Source organism: Pteropus vampyrus, unplaced genomic scaffold, assembly GCF_000151845.1.
Source record: "Pteropus vampyrus isolate Shadow unplaced genomic scaffold, Pvam_2.0 Scaffold79, whole genome shotgun sequence".
Lineage (NCBI taxonomy): Eukaryota > Metazoa > Chordata > Mammalia > Chiroptera > Pteropodidae > Pteropus > Pteropus vampyrus.
Window position 1 is genome coordinate 890565 of NW_011888860.1, and position 19066 is coordinate 909630.

Genomic DNA, 19066 nt, shown 5'->3' on the forward strand with positions numbered 1-19066 from the left:
TTGTAAAATTACAAGCACAAATTATTGCTGTTTTGTTATCATTTCTACCTGACCCTTATAAGCTCCCCATGAGGAAGGTGGGGCAGATCTTATTCCAGTTTCACAGACGGGGGATAAATACAGGAGGACTGACCATAATAGCAGAATGTGAAGATGACTATGTTGAGGTATGGGGGTGGGGTGTTATGGCAACACAGAGGGGCACCTGATCTACCCATGGGTCAGGTGATCAAAGAAGATTTTCAAGAAGATGTGAGAGTTAGGGGGTGAGTGAATGGCAACTCTGTCCAGGCAAATAGAGAAGCACAGGGCGTGTCTGAAGAAAGAGTGATAGTGAAGAATGGGTACCTGTTAGTTAGAATGAAAATAGGGGCTTAAGTGAGACCAGGATTTCCTATTGGACAGCCCTCAGCTCTCCGGAAGATGAATGGACTAGGATGCTCATCCCTAAGTTCTCCCTTTTGTCTGCCTTTGTCCTTTCGCTATAGTAGACAGAAGCACCCGATACCTTTGCTTCCTTTCCCTTCTCCTCTCCCTGTGTGTGAACCATGGGGGCCTGTTGAAGGCATCCTTTCTGTGAAAATGGTGAAAAGGGGAGAAAGGGAAGAGAAATCAGTTACTGAGAACTGAGAAGTTCTGGGATCGAAAGTTCCTTAATTCTACTCTGACTTAAGCCCTAAAAGGGTCACTCAGTGGCATCACTCATGACTCTATCTGAAGCACTCGTGGTAACTTCTGTATTGAGAGACATAATGGGGGCACCTCTGCCAGTCAGCCACTTGTGAAATACCACTGAAAACCAGAGTCTATTTTTCACCTGGTAGCTCCTTTAGGAGGATCTCTCCCTTTAGGAGAAATCCAACTACAATCAAGCTTATCAACCTTCCGCACTAACGATGTGACCCATAGCGGCTCTGTCTTGGTCACATGTGGCACATTGTCTGAAGATGATCTGTCATGTCTATGTAGGGTAGTGCTCTACCCTGGACTGGAGCTCCTCCCCTTCCCTTGTCTCCCAGCTCCATATTTAGCCATCTGCTGAAGGCTACACATGTCATCAAAGTTTATTATCTGTCTTTACTGCTACGGAATAATGCAGAGGTTTATGTTCGTGTAATAAGCTTTCTCCTTTGGCTTTAGTTTTAATAGAATCACAGAGAAAGCTAACCTTGTCCAACCAATTTACTATATGGGAAACCGAGGCCCTGAGAACTAACTAACCAAGAGCCAGAACTGGCTGGGGAATGAAAATTATTTGATTGAACAAGCCTTTTTCTCTAGTCTGACTCTTTGGATCTCTTTAGGTGGCAAAGCACAGACAAAATTTCTTTACTTTGTTCACATTATATATTTATTTTTATGCTACAACCCCTCCCCCCACTTTTTTTTTTGTGGTCGCGGCTGGGTATAAGATACACAGAACACTCTTTCCTGGAGAAACCTCTTCAGTGCTAATTCAAACTCCCCACTTATAATTAATAATTGTTTATCATTATACTCAGTAATTATTATTTAACAACGATACCACTAATAAAGACTACTTATTGCGTGTTTGCTATGTGTTGACTGTGTACATATTAGTATCTTTACATTATACTGTGCTCAGGATTTTATTGTCTATGCATTGTGAAGCAAGTATTATTACATCAATTTTACAGAAGAGGAAACAGGCTTAGGGAGATTAAGAAACTCTTCTAAGGTCATCACACAGGTAGTCATGTAGGCAGCCTGGATTCAATTGCAGATCTACCCAAATTTAGAGCATATGTTCTTAACAATTTTGCCTCATTGACTTCTTTTTTCAAAAATTTTATTTTATTATTAGTTTCAAGTATACAATACATTGGTTAGACATTTATATAGTTTATAAAATGATCCCCCTAATTGCTCCTTCTCTCCTCTGGTTTTCCACTAGCCATTACATTAATGCTAACTGCGTTCCCTATGCCATGCTCCCCATCCCCATGACCATCTATCAACTGCTAATTTGTATGTCTTTAACCTTTTACCCCATTTTCCCAGCCCCCCCAACCCCTATCCTCTCTGGCCGTCACCAGATTGTCCTCTATATTTGTGAGTCTGTTTTTGATTAATTTGTTCTTTTTGTTCCTTAGATTCCACATATAAGTGAAATCATATGGTATTTATCTTTCTCTGTCTGACTTATTTCACACAGCATTATAACTGCTAGGTCCATCCATATCATTGCAAATGGTAGGATTTCATTTTTTTTTAATGACTGATTAATATTCCATTGTATATATGAACCATAATTTCTTTATCCATTCATCTGTTGATGAGCATTTAGGTTGCTTCCATATCTTGGCTATTGTAAATTGTGCTGCCATGAACGTAAGGGTGCATAGTGCATAGATCTTTATGAATTATTGTTTTGGTTTTCTTTGGATAAATACCCAGAAGTGCAATTGCTGGGTCAAAAGGTAATTTTTTGAGAAACCTCCAGACTGTTTTCCATAGCAGCTGTACCAATTTGCAATCCCACCAACAGTGCATGCGGGTTCCCTTTTCTCTACATCCTGGCCAACGCTTGTTCTTTGATTTATTGCTAATAGCCATTCTGACAGGTGTCAGATGATATCTCATTGTGGTTTTAATTTGCATTTCTCTGGTGATTAGTGACCTTGAGCATCTTTTCATATGTCCATTGGCTATCTGTATTTCCTCCTCTTTGGAGAAGTATCTATTCAGTTCTTCTGCCCATTTTTTAATTAGATTGTTTGTTTTTTTGTTCTTTATATGTTTTGGATATTAACCTCTTATCAGATGTGTTATACGCAAATATCTTCTCCCATTTAGTCAGTTGTTGATGGTTTCCTTTGCTGTACACAAACTTTTTAGTTTGATGTTGTCCCATTTGTTTATTTTCTCTTTTGATTTCCTTGCCCAAGGCAAAATATTCAAAAAGAAATTACTGTTAGCAATATCAGAGAGTTTACTGCCTATGTTTTCTTCCAGAAGTTTTATGGTTTTTTAAAGTCTTTAATCCATTTTGAGTGCAGTTTCTTTTTTTCGCATTTATCTGTCCAATTTTTCCAGCACCATTTATTGAAGAGACTGTCTTCACCCCATTGTATATTCTTGCCTCCTTTGTCATGTTAAGTGAGTGTATTGGTGTGGATTTATTTCTGGGCTCTCTATTCTGTTCCATTGATCATGTATCTCTTTTTATGCCAGTACCATGTTGTTTTGATTACTATTGCAGATATTTACTCAAGAAATTTGGCTCTTAATCTATTAAGAAACATTTTATCTAATGTCCAAAAGTCCAACACACGTACATTTTTCCTAGTTCTGGCCTGCTACACTGGGGTCAAAATAAAGCTTCGAAATGCCTTAAGAGGTCTTAGTTTTGGACTAAATAACAAGGGGATCACAAACGCATATATTTAAGTCATTGGTAGGTCTAAGGATCTAAAGTCTGAGACCTGATGAAGTCCCCAGGGAGACCTTATTCAAAGATCTGTTGACAAAGAGACATCTAAGACCATGATGTGTGAGAGTGACCCGGTGTAAGTCAGCAGACAGAATCCAGCTGAACATTTGACATTCTAACCCCCATGCTATGGACATTCAATATTTGGCATTTTAAATAAACGGTAGTGGAAATAAGTAACAGGATGGTTCTTCATAGATCCCATGTGCCAGGTTCTGTGCTAAGCCAGACTCTTCATGTGCTGAATCCTTATAATGATTGTATGATCTTCTTATTCTCATTTTTATAAAGAAATCAAAACTCAGAGAGGTTAAGTAACTTTGCTAAGGTCGCCCAGCTCTCATGTATTAAAAAAATGCATACGTGAAAATTATATAAATTATTTATTTGATTAGCTCATTTGCAAAGGCTATTATGTCTAATTAAACAAACAGAAACTGCAGATTGACAAGGATAAAAATGTCTTGGAAAGGAATATTGGGATTTAGAGGAGAGATTTACAAAAATTATGTTTTGAAACAGATCTATAGGTCTGTTTTACATAGCTTTACATGTGACATGTGAGGAAGATCACCAGTGGGGAATCTTATAAGCTCAGCATGTATTAATAACCTTTACTCAGGATTTTGATCTGAAAGACTTTTTTTTGTCTGAAGCTGGGCTGGCCTTGTGATGATGTTCCTTGACAGATGGGACACTGTCTCCAAGGCTGATCTCCTTGTTTGGAGCATTATCAGCTGCAGTGAATGAGAATTTATTTGACCCTTTCATGAAATTCGAATTCTGTCATTTATGCAGCTATGCTTAAGTGACAGGGACTGAATATGTTTAACTAGAGGCCTAGCAGACTTCCTGATACATAGGTAGCTATCCAAAAACGTTGACAGAAAGAAATAATTTAATCCTCACAACATCTCTGAGAAGCGGTTCTTAAATTTATCACAATCTTGCAGATATGAAAAATGAAGCTTAGAGATCAAGTAACGTGTGCTCAAAGCCATGTTGAATAGGCAATGGAGTCTGATTTTAGAGGCAGAAAATGCCAAGGACAGTGTGCCCTTTCCGTTATATGGGTAGCCAGTTTTTTGAAACCTAAAGGGAAAAAAACAGTAAATTTTTAGAGTTCCAGTAATTTCTTTTCTCTGACCTCAACACAAATTCCCACATAAACCAAGGACTGGCTGATGAATCAATCAAAGAAAGGATGTGCTTATAATATCTGTTGCTCACCACATTTCTCTTGCAATTCCCAAAGTGGCTGGGATCCATTAGAAACTGAAGACAGCGCTGTCAGCTGCCTTCTCTACTTTATGAAGCGGAAGCCAGTATAGAGTTGCTTGAAAACTTCTCATTCACTCACCAGGTTGCTATTGAGGTCTTTTTCATGTTATGATCAGAGCAATTGCTTGTGTTTTTATCACTAGGCTGGTTTTTGAGATAAAATCAGCTTCTGCTTCTTGACTGGGTGGAGTTGTGGGTACATGTGCTAGAGGATGCCAGATCCAAGCTTTCTTTGCTGAGGAAGAATGGGTTAGATGAATGGGGTAGTATGGCCACACTGAGATGGGCCCCATGTTTAATCAATTTGCCAGTGAGGAGGTGCCCTTCATCAAAATGGGAAAAAAGAAAGACTCAATTTTCCCTCTTCTCTTTTTGTTCCAGTTGAAGACCGGGCTTTGGAGGTTTTCAAAGTAGATCAAAATCTCCCTCAGGTGGATGGAGAGAAGAAATATTCTGCAAATTGCTGTCAGAGGTCCTGAGGACACAAACCCGTCTGGTTTTCATTCCCTGTGTTGAACGACATTTGCTTCAGCCATTCAGGGATTCTGAACTTTTAACTACAAATCCAGGCAGAGAACATGCTGAGTTCCATTAAATGTGTGTTGGTGGGAGACTCTGCTGTGGGGAAAACCTCCCTGTTGGTGCGCTTCACCTCGGAGACCTTCCCCGAAGCCTACAAGCCCACGGTGTATGAGAACACAGGTGTGGACGTCTTCATGGATGGCATCCAGATCAGCCTGGGTCTCTGGGACACAGCTGGCAATGATGCCTTCAAAAGCATCCGTCCACTGTCCTACCAGCAGGCTGATGTGGTACTAATGTGCTACTCTGTGGCCAACCATAACTCTTTCCTGAACCTGAAGAACAAGTGGATTGGTGAAATCAGGAGCAACTTGCCCTGTACCCCTGTGCTAGTGGTGGCCACCCAGACTGACCAGAGGGAGATGGGGCCCCACAGGGCCTCCTGCATCAGTGCCATAGAAGGGAAGAGACTGGCCCAGGATGTGAAAGCAAAGGGCTATCTGGAGTGCTCAGCCCTTAGCAACCGGGGGGTACAGCAGGTTTTTGAGTGCGCCGTCCGAACTGCCGTCAATCAAGCTAGGAGACGCAACAGAAGGAAGCTCTTCTCCATTAATGAGTGCAAGATCTTCTAACCTCCAAGAGATTTCACTCAATTCTCATTTACTCACCCCAAAGACTAATGGGGACAGGGAGAGCAGGCAAACTAGCAACAGTTGATGCTCTTTCTGGGTATATCCTGAGCCATGTTTCCTTTTGGATACAGTTTGTTGATGGGACTTGGTCACTGGATGTTTTATTAAGTACACTTTGCAAATGAACTCTTCGCCCAGTCCAACTGGAAGATCCCTTGGGAAGCCGTAATGAATATTCCATCTCCAATTAAAAAATTTAAATGGTCTTCATAATTTTGGACAATGAAGTGAGTTTTCCAAAAATTTCCATATTTAAAGACACATTTTATTTAAATGATAACAAAATACAGAGTTCTTGTATATAATTAGTTTTCACACTTGGGAAGTCTTTTCCTGCATACTCACAAACACAAACTCTATATGTTTAAAACAACCTTATAGGGCTCCGCCATGTCTGTAGTATTATTTTCACCTGAAGAAGTAATTTTGTTGAAGCCACTTGCCTGTTAGATTTTACAAGGTAATTGAATTTTAAAAAACTATCAACTGATCCTTGCAATTAATTTTCCACCCAGCTGTTATTCAGTGTGTATATAAAATACAGTTCAATAGCATCTGATACTTTAATACTGCCTAATGATTTTTAAACAGTTAACACTCTATTTCTCTGTAATTGAAAAAGAAAGCATTTTTTACTTATGATGCTAACTTTTACCCAAAGAACCCAAATTATTCACTAAAGCATTCCTCTTTCATTCACTTTTCATTTACTTCAAGAAAAATTGAAGTAAAACCTTATGGGTAGAGAATCAGATTGCTCCAAGTAATAGCAGCAGAGCTTGAAATAGAAGTGAAAAAATCTCATTTTCATTTTAGGAACAGCTGCACATTGCCTGCATCTTCCAGTACTGGCTTCTATCTGGTTGTAGGTCTTGGTAAAGAACAGGCTCAATGTTCTGTATGGTGGTAATTTGGAGTATTTGTTATTTGAGCTCTAAACTAAGCTGGCATGGCAACATAATATGTTAATTTTAGGATATAATCAGAATACTAGGAAGGTGTCCACATATACATAAGAGAAAAAAGGTAGAATGTATACCTTTTACTATTTCATGAATATGAAGCACCTGAGTAAAAAATATTCACAAATTCTAAGCACAAGGAACAGAAAAACTATATAGCAATTATTCAGATAATAAAGTTATCAAGGGAAATATTTAATAAATAGAGACCCTCTCCCAAACTTCATTCTAATAGCTTAAAAACAATGGTTTTGGTGATCTGTTAAAATTGAGAACAGAAGACTATGTAACTTGAAGAAGAAATTGAGAAGGATGGCATCCAGGTATATCATTTACTCAGCTAATCCAATAAAACTTAGAACCACTCTGAACCACATTTATTAAAGTACATCATTGTTATGGTGTAACATGGCCATTACACACAAATAGTAAGGCAGTTGGCATAAATGAGTATGATTAGACTTATATTGACATAACCAAACCAATTTTCTGGTTTTTCTTATGTAGTCAAGTCTTCGTAGCTATAATCAAATTTACGCTCATCTCCACACTGCTTTCTCTTTCTCCTTCTCTCATCTACATCCAGTAAAAGGCCCAGGATCTGGATCTTAGTCTCTGGGGCAAAGTTTCCCACTAAAATTAGTGGTTCCCAAGGTTTTTTTTCTTGTTGAAGGAAGATGAGGGGCAAGGTGTGATTGAAAATGGGAAGGCCAGGTCCCCGATTCTAAGTGAGGGAAGAGAAGGTGATCCCATGCGTCTTGGTGTCCCCAAGGCCCACCACAGGAAAAGAGCAGTAACTACACGAACTTGTGCTGAATTGAATTGGAGAGAGAAAGAAAGGAATTGAACTGCTGTGCCATGAAATAGGTAGAGGAAGGAAGCAGATCCTCACCAGCCTTGCAGGGAAAAGACGTGAAAATAGGTCATTTTGCTGGAATCCATATAATGTATGTTTTACATGAGTGTATATTTATTTTTGCCTGCCTAGACTCAGGCACATGTTTCTTACACTTCAAAACTTGCAGTACCTTTTTGTAGACTATTGTATGTTGATTCTTAACTATTTCAAGGAGCAACATTAAATATGTTCTTGTTTACATTAAAGAGTTGATTTGAATGGTTGAGTTATTCATACTCTTCTGTTTTACTACCAACTATCTAAATGGGGCAGCAGATTCTAGTGTGATGCAATAGGTTGAGGGACAAGAAAGCTAAAAGCATCCTAATGGTTACTGTTTGAGTGCTCGAATGTGTCAGGGACAATGCTAAGCACTTGTGCATTATCTCACCACATGGTGTGTAGGTGGCCACACAATAATGCGTACCATGTTATATGAGGAAACCAAGGCTTGGCATATTGATGTGACCAGTCCAGGACCATACAGAAGGTGAGTGGAAGCACCAGGGCTCTCAAGCAGTTCTGTCTGACTGCGAAACTCTGCTCAAAACCATGGTGCCCCACTTCCTCCCAGAGCAGCCCAACTGATTGTCTTTACCACATCCGATCTAATGTAGCTTTGTAGGCCCCATACCCGCCAGTCAAGTGGCTTGTGTTTTAAAAATTATTTTTAATGAAATGTGCCAACAATGATTTCAGTTCTCACTTTTTATTCTTCTTTTTGGCAATGAGGCTGAGACCCACCTAAGTTACAGAGCACCAGCATTTGCAAAAGTTGCTGCTCCAACCCTTGACTTTTAAGTATAACTTCTTAGGTTGATTGCATGTGAAATGCATCATGATTTCATACTTTAAAAAACTTGGAAAATATTCTCTTTTTCTTATATTGCTTTTTTATTCTGCAGGTTTCAGGAATTTCCTTTGAACGAGGGAGTGATAGGGGAGAGCAGAGCCAGCTTCTTTTGTTTTAAGGATTTGTTATCATCGAAGGGCACTTCACCCAGCATGAGATGGAATGGAAGGATGCCAATCTGGCATATCTGTAGAGTTATGATACAACAGAGGGGATAGGGATTCTGTGAGTGTTTGTCCCTAATGCTGAGAAGGCAATTTTATGGGTCGTCAGACTAGAATAACTCAAGGATAGGGACTTATTTTTCCTCAAGCTGTAGCTTTGTTGAAAAAGCAAAGAAAAGTAATTATTGGCTAAGATCTCAAGCAGTTTTTCACCAGAAAAGATAAAACATACAAATTACTTGTGATGTAAATTCATTAAAATACTTGATTAAACCAAAAGTTTACATTAATTCTTTTAGTTGATTCTAAAATATATCCTGAATTTAGTACTTAATTGTAATTAGAGAGCTATAATGAGAGAGTAAGAGGTCAGATAGCTGTGGCATATTTGAGATTCAGAAAGTCTGGGTCATGTGTCTTTCAGTCTGTTTCCCTGTCTTAAAACAGAGATACTAATTCCTGTGTTACTCTAAGAATTAGTACAATAATGATTGTGAAAGTGCTTTATATCTGTAAACTATTGTTCAAATAATGGTGTTATTATGTTTTTGGTGCATCCCTATGCAAATACATAAATAAGCTGAATATTCTAGATCAGATTAGGATATTCTAGAAGTTATTGATAGTGGGTCACATGATGAGAAAGCCACGTAGAAGCAAACTCCATTTTTAGTAATGTTAGAGTAAATGAATAAAACGACACATATGATAATAGCAACTAACTGCATTTTAATGCTTACTAGTTCCAGGCCCTGTGCTTGGCACTTTACATACATCATCTCACTGAATCCTTGTATTATGTTCATAAAATAGCTATTTTCTTTCTATTGATAAGAACCTGATAGATAGATGGAGATATTTCCTTTGTACAATTACTTTCAAAATGTCCCAGTTTTACCATGTAATTCTGGTGTAATTAAACTTTACCATCTAAAAATTACTGTCCATTACACTTGCTAATTGAGCTAAGATGTTAAGAATGATTCCTGTTACACACTGTAAGGGCACACTGATGGTTAGGGCTTGGCAGCCTTCTTGTGTGAGCTTTCTTTGTCATTTTTCCTGTGAAAGTCTCAGGTGGTTCATATTTCATGGTCCTAGCTGGTCTCTGCTTCCCCCATTTCCATTTTCCACCCTTCTCTGCCCTCCCCTTTGCCTGGGAAGCTAACCCTATGAACTACATCATCTGGGATCTCTTCTTGGTTGCCTTACACTTGGGTGCAGCTGATGGGAGGCTCTGGCTGGAAGGCAGAGCGTAAGAGGAGAGGATAATTGGGTTTTTATTCTTATACCTTTCCAGCTTTTGTGATGCTTATCTGTCACTAGCTGTGATTTGCTGCATGTGGAGAGATGCAGCTCCTACTGGGCCACTGCTTGTCTACAGCTCCAGTTTTCATGGGGCTCCAGGACAGTATCTCCTCACCTTGCCCATTAACCCTAAAGGAGGTAACGATTTCCTGCTGTGGCTAGTGTTGGGATGCAACAACATCCCTCATGGGTTTCCTTAACTCAGACTTCTGTAAGTAGTGCCTTATTCAAGTCTCTTCATCTGAACAATTTAGAATAAATTTGGTTTCCTATGGGATTCTGACTGATGCATTCACTAAATATTACAAATAATCTATATTTTCTGACATTAAGTGACTACTCAAACCTCTACTGAGGTATAGGTTTGGCAATCTGGATAACAGCCCTGTCCAAGTCTCAAAACCTAGAAAATACAACTCTTGACATCTATTTGCTTGGAAGAGAAAGGTGGAGTATGTTGGTAAATTCCGATCTGAATAAGCAAAAGAATTGTTTCAGGATAGGAATATTCAACAATTGTGGGTCTCCTAATGACATGTTTATATTTAAGAAGCTCTGCTATTATCCATAATATGTGAATAACTACTAAGAATCAACAAGAAAAATGACCCAATTTTAAAATGGATATTTCTCAGAAAAAATATGCATGACCAATAAACAATAAACAAAGGTGCTCAAGGGGGAATTGGGATCACTAGCTGTTAACAGTCCTTGGTAGCTCTGCCACAGCTTCTGTCATGCTGTGATTTGCACTGGTCGTGAGAGCAGTAAGAATTCAGGAAGGCCCAGGAAACCTAGAGATGGATCACATTAAAATTACAACTAAATTTCAGCTCAATCAATTTGAGAAATCATATGAACACTAGCTGAACAGAAGTCCTATAACTAAGAATGTAAAGAAGGAGTCACATGGAAGCTGGTAGGAGCAGAGACAAAAACAGGCTGACCCCACACCCATGTGTGGTGGTTGAGAATTGGGAGGAATATCTCAGCTGTAGAGGTCCCCCCTAAGAGGGAGGAATTCTAGTCCCACTTGGTTCTCCAGCCCAGAGTGCCAGTGTCAGGAAGAGGAACCCCCCCCCCCACAACATCTGGCTGTAAAAATCAGCAGGGATTTTGTCTGTCAGGGTAAGATGAAAGGCTGCTGGAAACCCAAGTGTCCTCTTAAAGGACTGCGCACAGACTCTCTCACTCCAAGGCACTCAACCTGAGCTCTGGCAGAAGGTTGGCAGCTCAGGAAGCTCCAGAGACATACAGGGTTGTGTGGCTTCAGGATGAGGGCTAGAAGGACAGCCTTCACTGTTCCTGTGTTGAGCCCTCCTCTCATGCAGCCGGCAGGCCAGCATCATCTTTCCTGTGTTGAGCTCTCACTCACCGCACATGGCCAAATCTGAACCTGCATTAGTCTGGTAAACTTCGCTCACTCCACCCTGGTGACTCCCTAAAGCCTCCACCCACCTAATTTGCACAGTGCTGGAGGCTCTTTTGGCTGAAGGCAGCCAGCCCTGGCCTGAGCTGCAGTCTTTTTTGGACAACTCTTGGGGATTTGCAGGTCCCAGGTAGGCAGCAGTTGACCTTATGGCTCAGTGTGCTCTGTGCCTTTTGCTGAGTGGCCCAGGCTCAGGACTGATGCCAAATCTGAATTTGCATAAACCTGGTGAACACCACTCACCCCACCCTGATGTCTCCCTGAGACCCCGCCTCACCCGACTCACGTATTGCCTGAGGATCTTTCAGCTGCTGAGACTTATGAGCATCTGGCAGGCCACAGCAGACCTTGGGGTGCCCTGGGCCTTTTCTGAGCTGCCTCAGGCCCAGTATAGTGGAAGCTAGCCTAAGTTCACAGTGTGGTCTCTTCTATGTGCCTCCAGGTCCAGAACAGGCAGCGACCAACTGCAGGTTGCTTTGTAGCTCTTACTAGGTAGCCCTTGGGCTGATCACAGGCAGCAACTGACCTTGACCTGCACAAGAGCCCCTCCCAGGAGGCCTCAGAATCAACACACATGGTGGCATCCTTCAGACCAAAACAGAACAGCATTCAGTTAGTCCAAGAAGTGGCACACCAAGAATGATCTCGACAGACACCAGAGCCTGCTGTGGTAAATTCTGCTCTGTGGGGTCAGCCCACACACAGCAGTTTGTATGTCATGGTCATGGCCAGTTCTCACGACCAGTCCGCCTGAGGGTAAATCCCACCCACTGGTTATAAAAATGCTCAGGGAACTTAGTGTGAACTTTAACAAAGAGATAGTAAGCATTAAAAAGGACATAGGAATCACAACCAGTCAGAAATGAAGAATATAATAACTGATATGAAGAATACACTAGGAAGAATAAATATCAGATTAGATGAAGCAGAAGACCAAAGCAGCAATCTGGAAGACAAGGTAGCAGAAAACACCCAATTGGAATGGCAAAAAAAAAAAAAAAAAAAAGGAATTCAAAAAAATTGAGAATAGTTTAAAGGACTTCTGGGACAACATCAGGTGTAACAACATTCATATCATAGGGGTACAAGAAGGAGAAGAGAGAGAACAGGAATTGAGAAACTATTTGAAAAAATAATGATGGAAAACTTCCCTAAACTGCCAGAGGAAATAAATAAACAAGTCCTGGAAGCACAGAGAATCCCAAACAAGAGGAACCCCAAAAGATCCACACCACACATTTAATTATGATGTCATAATTAAAAGGACAAAAGTTAGGAGAAAAAAATGGCGTAGATGATAGAGGCTCTTTCATCCCTCTGGCGACCAAATCAAAGTTGTGATGGAAACAAGGAGCAGCAGCAAAGAAAAATTGCCTGGGATCTAGATGAACAAGTCATACAACTAGGGAGAAATCCAAGAAAGCACTCTGCAAAAGCAGAAGGTAGGATGGGATGAGGACTCAGTGCTGCCTGGCCCAAGCGTTTGAGAGAGACGGAGGCTGCGGCAGTGGCAGTGGCAGAAGCCTCTTAAAGGGGTTGCATCCATGAGTGGATTTTCAAGATGATGGACCTGCTCACTCTGAGCACCAGTTCCTGTTCAGCTGGGCACAGGGGGCATGAGGAACTTACAGGAGATACTGTTAGCGTGAGGGTGTAGGTAAGACTTGCAAGGTACAGAAGTGCCGGCAGTATCCATCTTTCCCTGTTGAGCCCTCCCCTCTCCCAGTGCATGGACACAGCACCGCCATAGCTGTGATGTCGTCAAACTGGATAACAGAGGTCACTTCACCCAGAGGATTCCCTGAAACCCCACCTCCCCCAACCCGGGCTCCACCCAAAGCACATCCAGATATATCCTCAGCAATTCAGATGCGCCTTGCTGAGCAGTGCCTAGACTCACACTGGAGGCAGCTGGCCTTGGTTTTTGGTGTGGCCTTTTGAGGCAACTATAGGCACAGAATCTGTGGATTGCTTGCTGAGTCTTGACAGGTGGCCCCAGAGGGGTAGAGGCTTGGGCTAAATTTGGCCTGCAGTTGAACCCCTCTCAGGATTGTGCCACTTGACACACTAATAAGACTGGGAGACTTAGGAGCTTTGCTTAGTACATAGAAACATATGGAAAGGCAGCCAAAATGGGAAGACAAAGAAGCAGAAACCATATGAGAGAAGAGAACAGAGATCCAGATATAATGGAGTTAAGTAATCTAATAGATGCAGAGTTCAAACCACTGGTTATAAAGGTGCTCAATGAACTTTTGGGAAATGTCGAGAACTCTAACAAAGAGATAAAAATGGAGATGGAGATTATAAGAGAGAACCAGTCTGAAATGGAGAACACATTATCTGAGATGAGAAGTATATTAAATGGAATAAACAAAGGAATAAACAGAGTGAATAAAGAAGATCATGCGCCCTATATAGAGGACAGGAAAGCCAATCAGGACACTCAAACAAAATAGTAAGAAAAAAGAGCCCAAGACAATAAAGGTGATTTAAGGAGGACATGGGACACTGTTAAGGCTCCAAATACTCGTCTGATCGGTGTAAGTGAAGAAAATCAAGATGTTGAACAGCTGTTTGAAGAAATAATGATGGAAAACTTCCCTAACCTGGTGAAGGAAATGGACATAAAACCCCAGGAAGCTCAGCGGATTCCAAAAATCAGGGATCCAAACAGGCCCACACCAAGACACATCATAATTAAAATGCCAAAGTTTAAATACAAAGAAAGAATCTTAAAAGCTGCAAGAGAAAAACAAATAATTACATATAAGGTAACACCCATATGACTGGTAGCTGATTTCTCAAGAGATTATGCAGGACAGAAGGGCTTGGCAAAAAGTATTCAACAGGATGAAGACCCAGGATATACAATCAAGAATAATTTATCCAGCAAAGCTATCATTTAGAGTTGAAGGACAATTAAAGAGCTTCCCAGACAAAAATAAGCTAAAGGAATTTATCACCACCAAGCAAAATTACAGGAAATGTTAGTGGGACTTCTTTAAGAAAAAAATACATGTAACAAAAACAGGAATAAAGAATTGTAACAACTACGTTCCTATCAATATGTACCTCAAATGGAAAAGAATTAAGTGCTCCAACCAAGGGATGGAGTGGCTGAAAGGATAAGAAAACAAGATCCCTACCTATGAAAAGGAAGAGAATGGAAAAAGATATTACTGTGATGAACCGAGAAGGTATTTAAGTCAGACAGAGAAAGATAAACACTATATGATTTCGCTTACATGTGGGATTTGAGGAATAAAATGAACAAACTAATCAAAAACAGACTCATAAATATAGTGGACAATTTGGTGACAGACAGAGGGGACGGGGTTTGTGGGGCTGGAAGAATGAGGTGAAGGGTTAAAGAAGTACAAATTAATAGCTGACATGTGGTCACGGGGATGGGAAGCATGGCATAACGAATGCAGTTAGCATTAATACATTGGCTAGGTGGAGGGTCAGGGGAGGGAGGGAACAATTGGAGGGATCATTTTACTAACTATATAGATGTCTAACCAATGTACTGTATATTTGAAACTAATTACAATTTTTAAAAAAGACAAAAGTTTAAAGACAAAGAGAGAATCTTAAAAACAGCAAGAGAAAAGCAGTTAGTTACACATAAGTTGATCCCAAAAGACTGTCAGCTGATTTATCAACAGAAACTTTGCAGGCTAGGAGGGATTGGCATGAAATATTCAAAGTGATGAAAAGCAAGGACATGCAACCAAGACTACTCAAACCAGCAAGCCTATCATTTAAAATTGAAAGAGAGATCAAGAGCTTCCTAGACAAAAAAAAAAGCTAATAGAGTTCATTACCACCAAACCAGTGTTCCAAGAAATGTTAAAGGGCCTTCTTTAAGAAGAAAGAAAGAAAAGAACTTAAATATGAATAATAAAATGGCATACCTATCAATAATTGCCTCAAATATAAATGGATTAAAAGCTCCAATCTAAAGACATAGGATAGCTGAATGGATAAGAAAACAACACCTATATATATATGCTGTCTACAAGAGACCCACTTCAAATTGAAAGACACACAAAGACTGAAAATGAGGAGATGGAAAAAGATATTTCATGCAAATGGAAATGAAAGAAAGCTGAGCTAGCAATATTTACATCAGAGAAAATAGTCTTTAAAACAAAGTCTATAATAAGAGAAAAAGGACATTTCATAATAATAAAGAGATCAATCCAACAAGAGTTGATATAACCCTTGTAAACATTTATGTACCTGAAGTAGGAGTACCCAAATATTTAAAGCAAATGTTAATGGACATAAAGGGAGAGACTAACAGAGACTAACAGTACTACAGTCATAGTAGGAGACTTTAACACCCCATTGACATCAATGGATAAATCTTTCAGACAGGAAATCAACAAGAAAACAGTGGCCATAAGTGACACATTAGACCAGATGGATCTACTTGATATTTTTAGAGCATTCCACCCCACAGCAGCAGAATATACATTCTTTTTAAGTGCACATGGTACATTTTCCAAGATAGACCACTTGTTAGGCCACAAAACAAATCTCAATAAATTTAAAAAGAATTGAAATCATATCAAGCGTCTTTTCTGACCACAATGATATGAAACTAGGAATCTATTACAAGAAAAAAACTGAAAAATACACAAACAAGTGGAGGCTAAATAAAATACTACTAAACAATGAGTGGGTTAACGATGAGATCAAGGAAGAAATCAAAAGATATTGAGACAAATGAAAATGAAAACAGAACTCAAAATCTATGGGACACAGCAAAAGCAGTCTACGAGGGATATCGTAGCAATATAGGCCTACCTCAAGAAACAAGAAAAATCTCAAATAAACAATCTAATCTTACATCTAAAGGAACTAGAAAAAGAACAATAAACAAAGCCCAAAGTGAGTAGAAGAAAGGAAATAATAAAGATGAGAGAGGAAATAAATAAAATAGAGTAAAAAAAAAAAAAAAAAACTGTACAAAAGATCAATAAAACCAAGAGCTGATTCTTTGAAAAAAATAATCAACATTGATAAACCTTTAACTAGAATCACTAAGAAAAAAAAGAGGCCCTGAATAAATAAAATCAGAAATGACAGAGAAGTGACAACTGACATCATAGAAATAAATACAAAGGATTATAAGAAAACATAACGAACAACTGAATGTCAACAAATTGAACAATCTGGAGAAAATAAATTCTCAAAAACATGTAATCTTCCAAGACTGAGTCAAAAAGAAACAGAAAATCTGAACAGACTGATAAATACTAACAAAATTGAACCAGTAATCAAAAAGCTCCCAACAAACAAAGGTCCTAAACTAGCCGGCTTCAAAGGTGAATTTTAGCAAACATTCAAAGAAGATTAACACCTATCCTTCTCAAACTATTCCAAAATATTCAAGAGGAGAGAAGTCTCCAAAGCATATTTTATGAGGCCAGCATTACTCTGATTCCAAAACCAGACAAAGATATTACAAAAAAAGAAAATTATAGGCCAATATCTCTGATGAACATGGATACAAAAGTATTCATGATTGTAATAGCTAACTCAATTCAGCAATACATTAAAAAGATCATATAGCATGATCAAGTAGGATTTATTCCTGGGATGCAAATTAAGTTCAATATCACAAATCAATTAACATGATATACTGCATAAACAAAATGAATGATAAAAAAGTCATATGATTATATCAATAATTGTAGAAAAAGCACTTGACAAAATCCAGCATCTATTAATGATAAAATCTTTCAGCAAAGTGGGAATAGGAAAAAGACAAGATGTCCATTTTCACCACTTTTATTCAACATAGTATTGGATGTCCTAGCCACAGCAATCAGGCAAGAAAAAGAAATATAAGACACCCAAATTGGAAAGAAAGAAGTAAAACTGTCGTTATTTTCAGATGACATTATATACACATATAGAACCTTAAATATTCCACCAAAAACTATCATAAAGAGAAATTAAGAAAACAATCCCATTTACAATTGTATTTAAAAAAATCATAAGAATAAATTTAATCAAGTAGGTAAAAGACCTTTACTCAGAAAATTATAAGACATTGAAGAAAGAAATTGAAGAAGATTCAAATAAATGGAAGTATATATTATATTCATGGATAGAAAGAATTAGCATTGTTAAAATGTTTATACTACCCAAAGCAATCTGCAGATTTAATGCAATCCCTATAAAAATGTCAATGGCATTTTTCACAGAACTAGAACAAATCATCTAAAAATTTATATGGCACCACAAAAGACTCTGAATAATTACAGCAATCAAGAAAAAAGAACAAAGTTGGAGGTATCATGCTACCTCTTATCAAGCTATATTACAAGGCTATAGTAATTGAGATAGCAAAGTAGTGGCATAAAAACAGACACATAGATCAATGGAACAGAATAAAGAGCTCAGAAATAATCCCACACCTATATGGTTAATTAATCTACAAAGGAGGCAAGAATATGCAATGGGGTAAAGATAGTCTATTCAATAAATGGTATTGGGAAAACTAGATAGGTACCTGCAAAAAAATGAAACTAGACCAGCTTCTCACACCATATTCAAGAATATGCTCAAAATGGACTAAAGACTTAAATGTAAGACCGAGACCATAAAACTTCTAGAAGAAAATGTAAGCAATAAACTCTCTGACACTGTTCTTTTAACATTTTTTTTCTGATATGTCTCCTTGGGCAAGGGAAACAAAAGAAAAAATAAACAAATGGGACTATATCCATTTAAAAAGTTTTTGTACAGCAAAGGAAACCATCAACAAAACAAAATGACAACCTACTGAATGGGAGAAGATATTTGCCAATAATACTGAACACGAAAAAAATCCAATTAAAAATTGGGCAGAGGTCTTGAATAGACATTTCTCCCAAGAGGGCATACAGATAGCTAATAGATATATGTAAGGATGCTCAGCGTCACTAATCATCAGAGAAATGCAAATCAAAACCACAATGAGATATCACCTGTCAGAATGGTTATCATCAATAAATCAAAGAATGAGTATTGGCAAAGATGTGGAGAAAAGGGACTCCTCGTATACTGTCAGCGAGATTGCAAATTGGTGTAGCCGCTATGGACAACAGCAAGGAGGTTCCTCAAAAAATTAAAAATATAACTATTTCATGATCCAGCAATTCTACTACTGGGAATTTATCTGAAGAAATTCAAAACACTAATTCGAAAAGATCTATGCATCCCTATGTTTATTGCAGTGTTATTTATAATAACCAATATATAGAAGAAATCTAAGTGCCCATCAATAGATAATTAGATAAAGAAGTGGTACATATACAATGGAATATTACTTGGCCATAAAATAGAATGAAATCTTACCATCTGCAACAACATAGATGGACCAAGAGGGTATTATGCTGCATGAAATAAGTCAGACAGAGAAAGATAAATACCATATTATCTCACTTATATGTGGAATCTAAAGAACAGAGTGAACCAACAGATAAAGCAGAAACAGACTCA

At 38.7% G+C, this 19066-nt stretch overlaps 1 protein-coding gene across 2 annotated transcripts in view; it reads left to right on the plus strand.

The window, feature by feature from the left end:
* The window catches only part of RHOH (ras homolog family member H), a 42443-nt gene extending 34415 nt beyond the window's left edge, over positions 1-8028 (plus strand). For both annotated transcript variants that reach the window (XM_011362762.2, XM_011362761.2), the window contains exon 2: positions 5117-8028. In XM_011362762.2, the coding sequence (XP_011361064.1) occupies positions 5314-5889 (576 nt within the window). In that variant the 5' untranslated portion in view covers positions 5117-5313 and the 3' untranslated portion in view covers positions 5890-8028. The remainder of the gene's footprint in view (positions 1-5116) is intronic.
* Positions 8029-19066: the final 11038 nt, after the last annotated feature.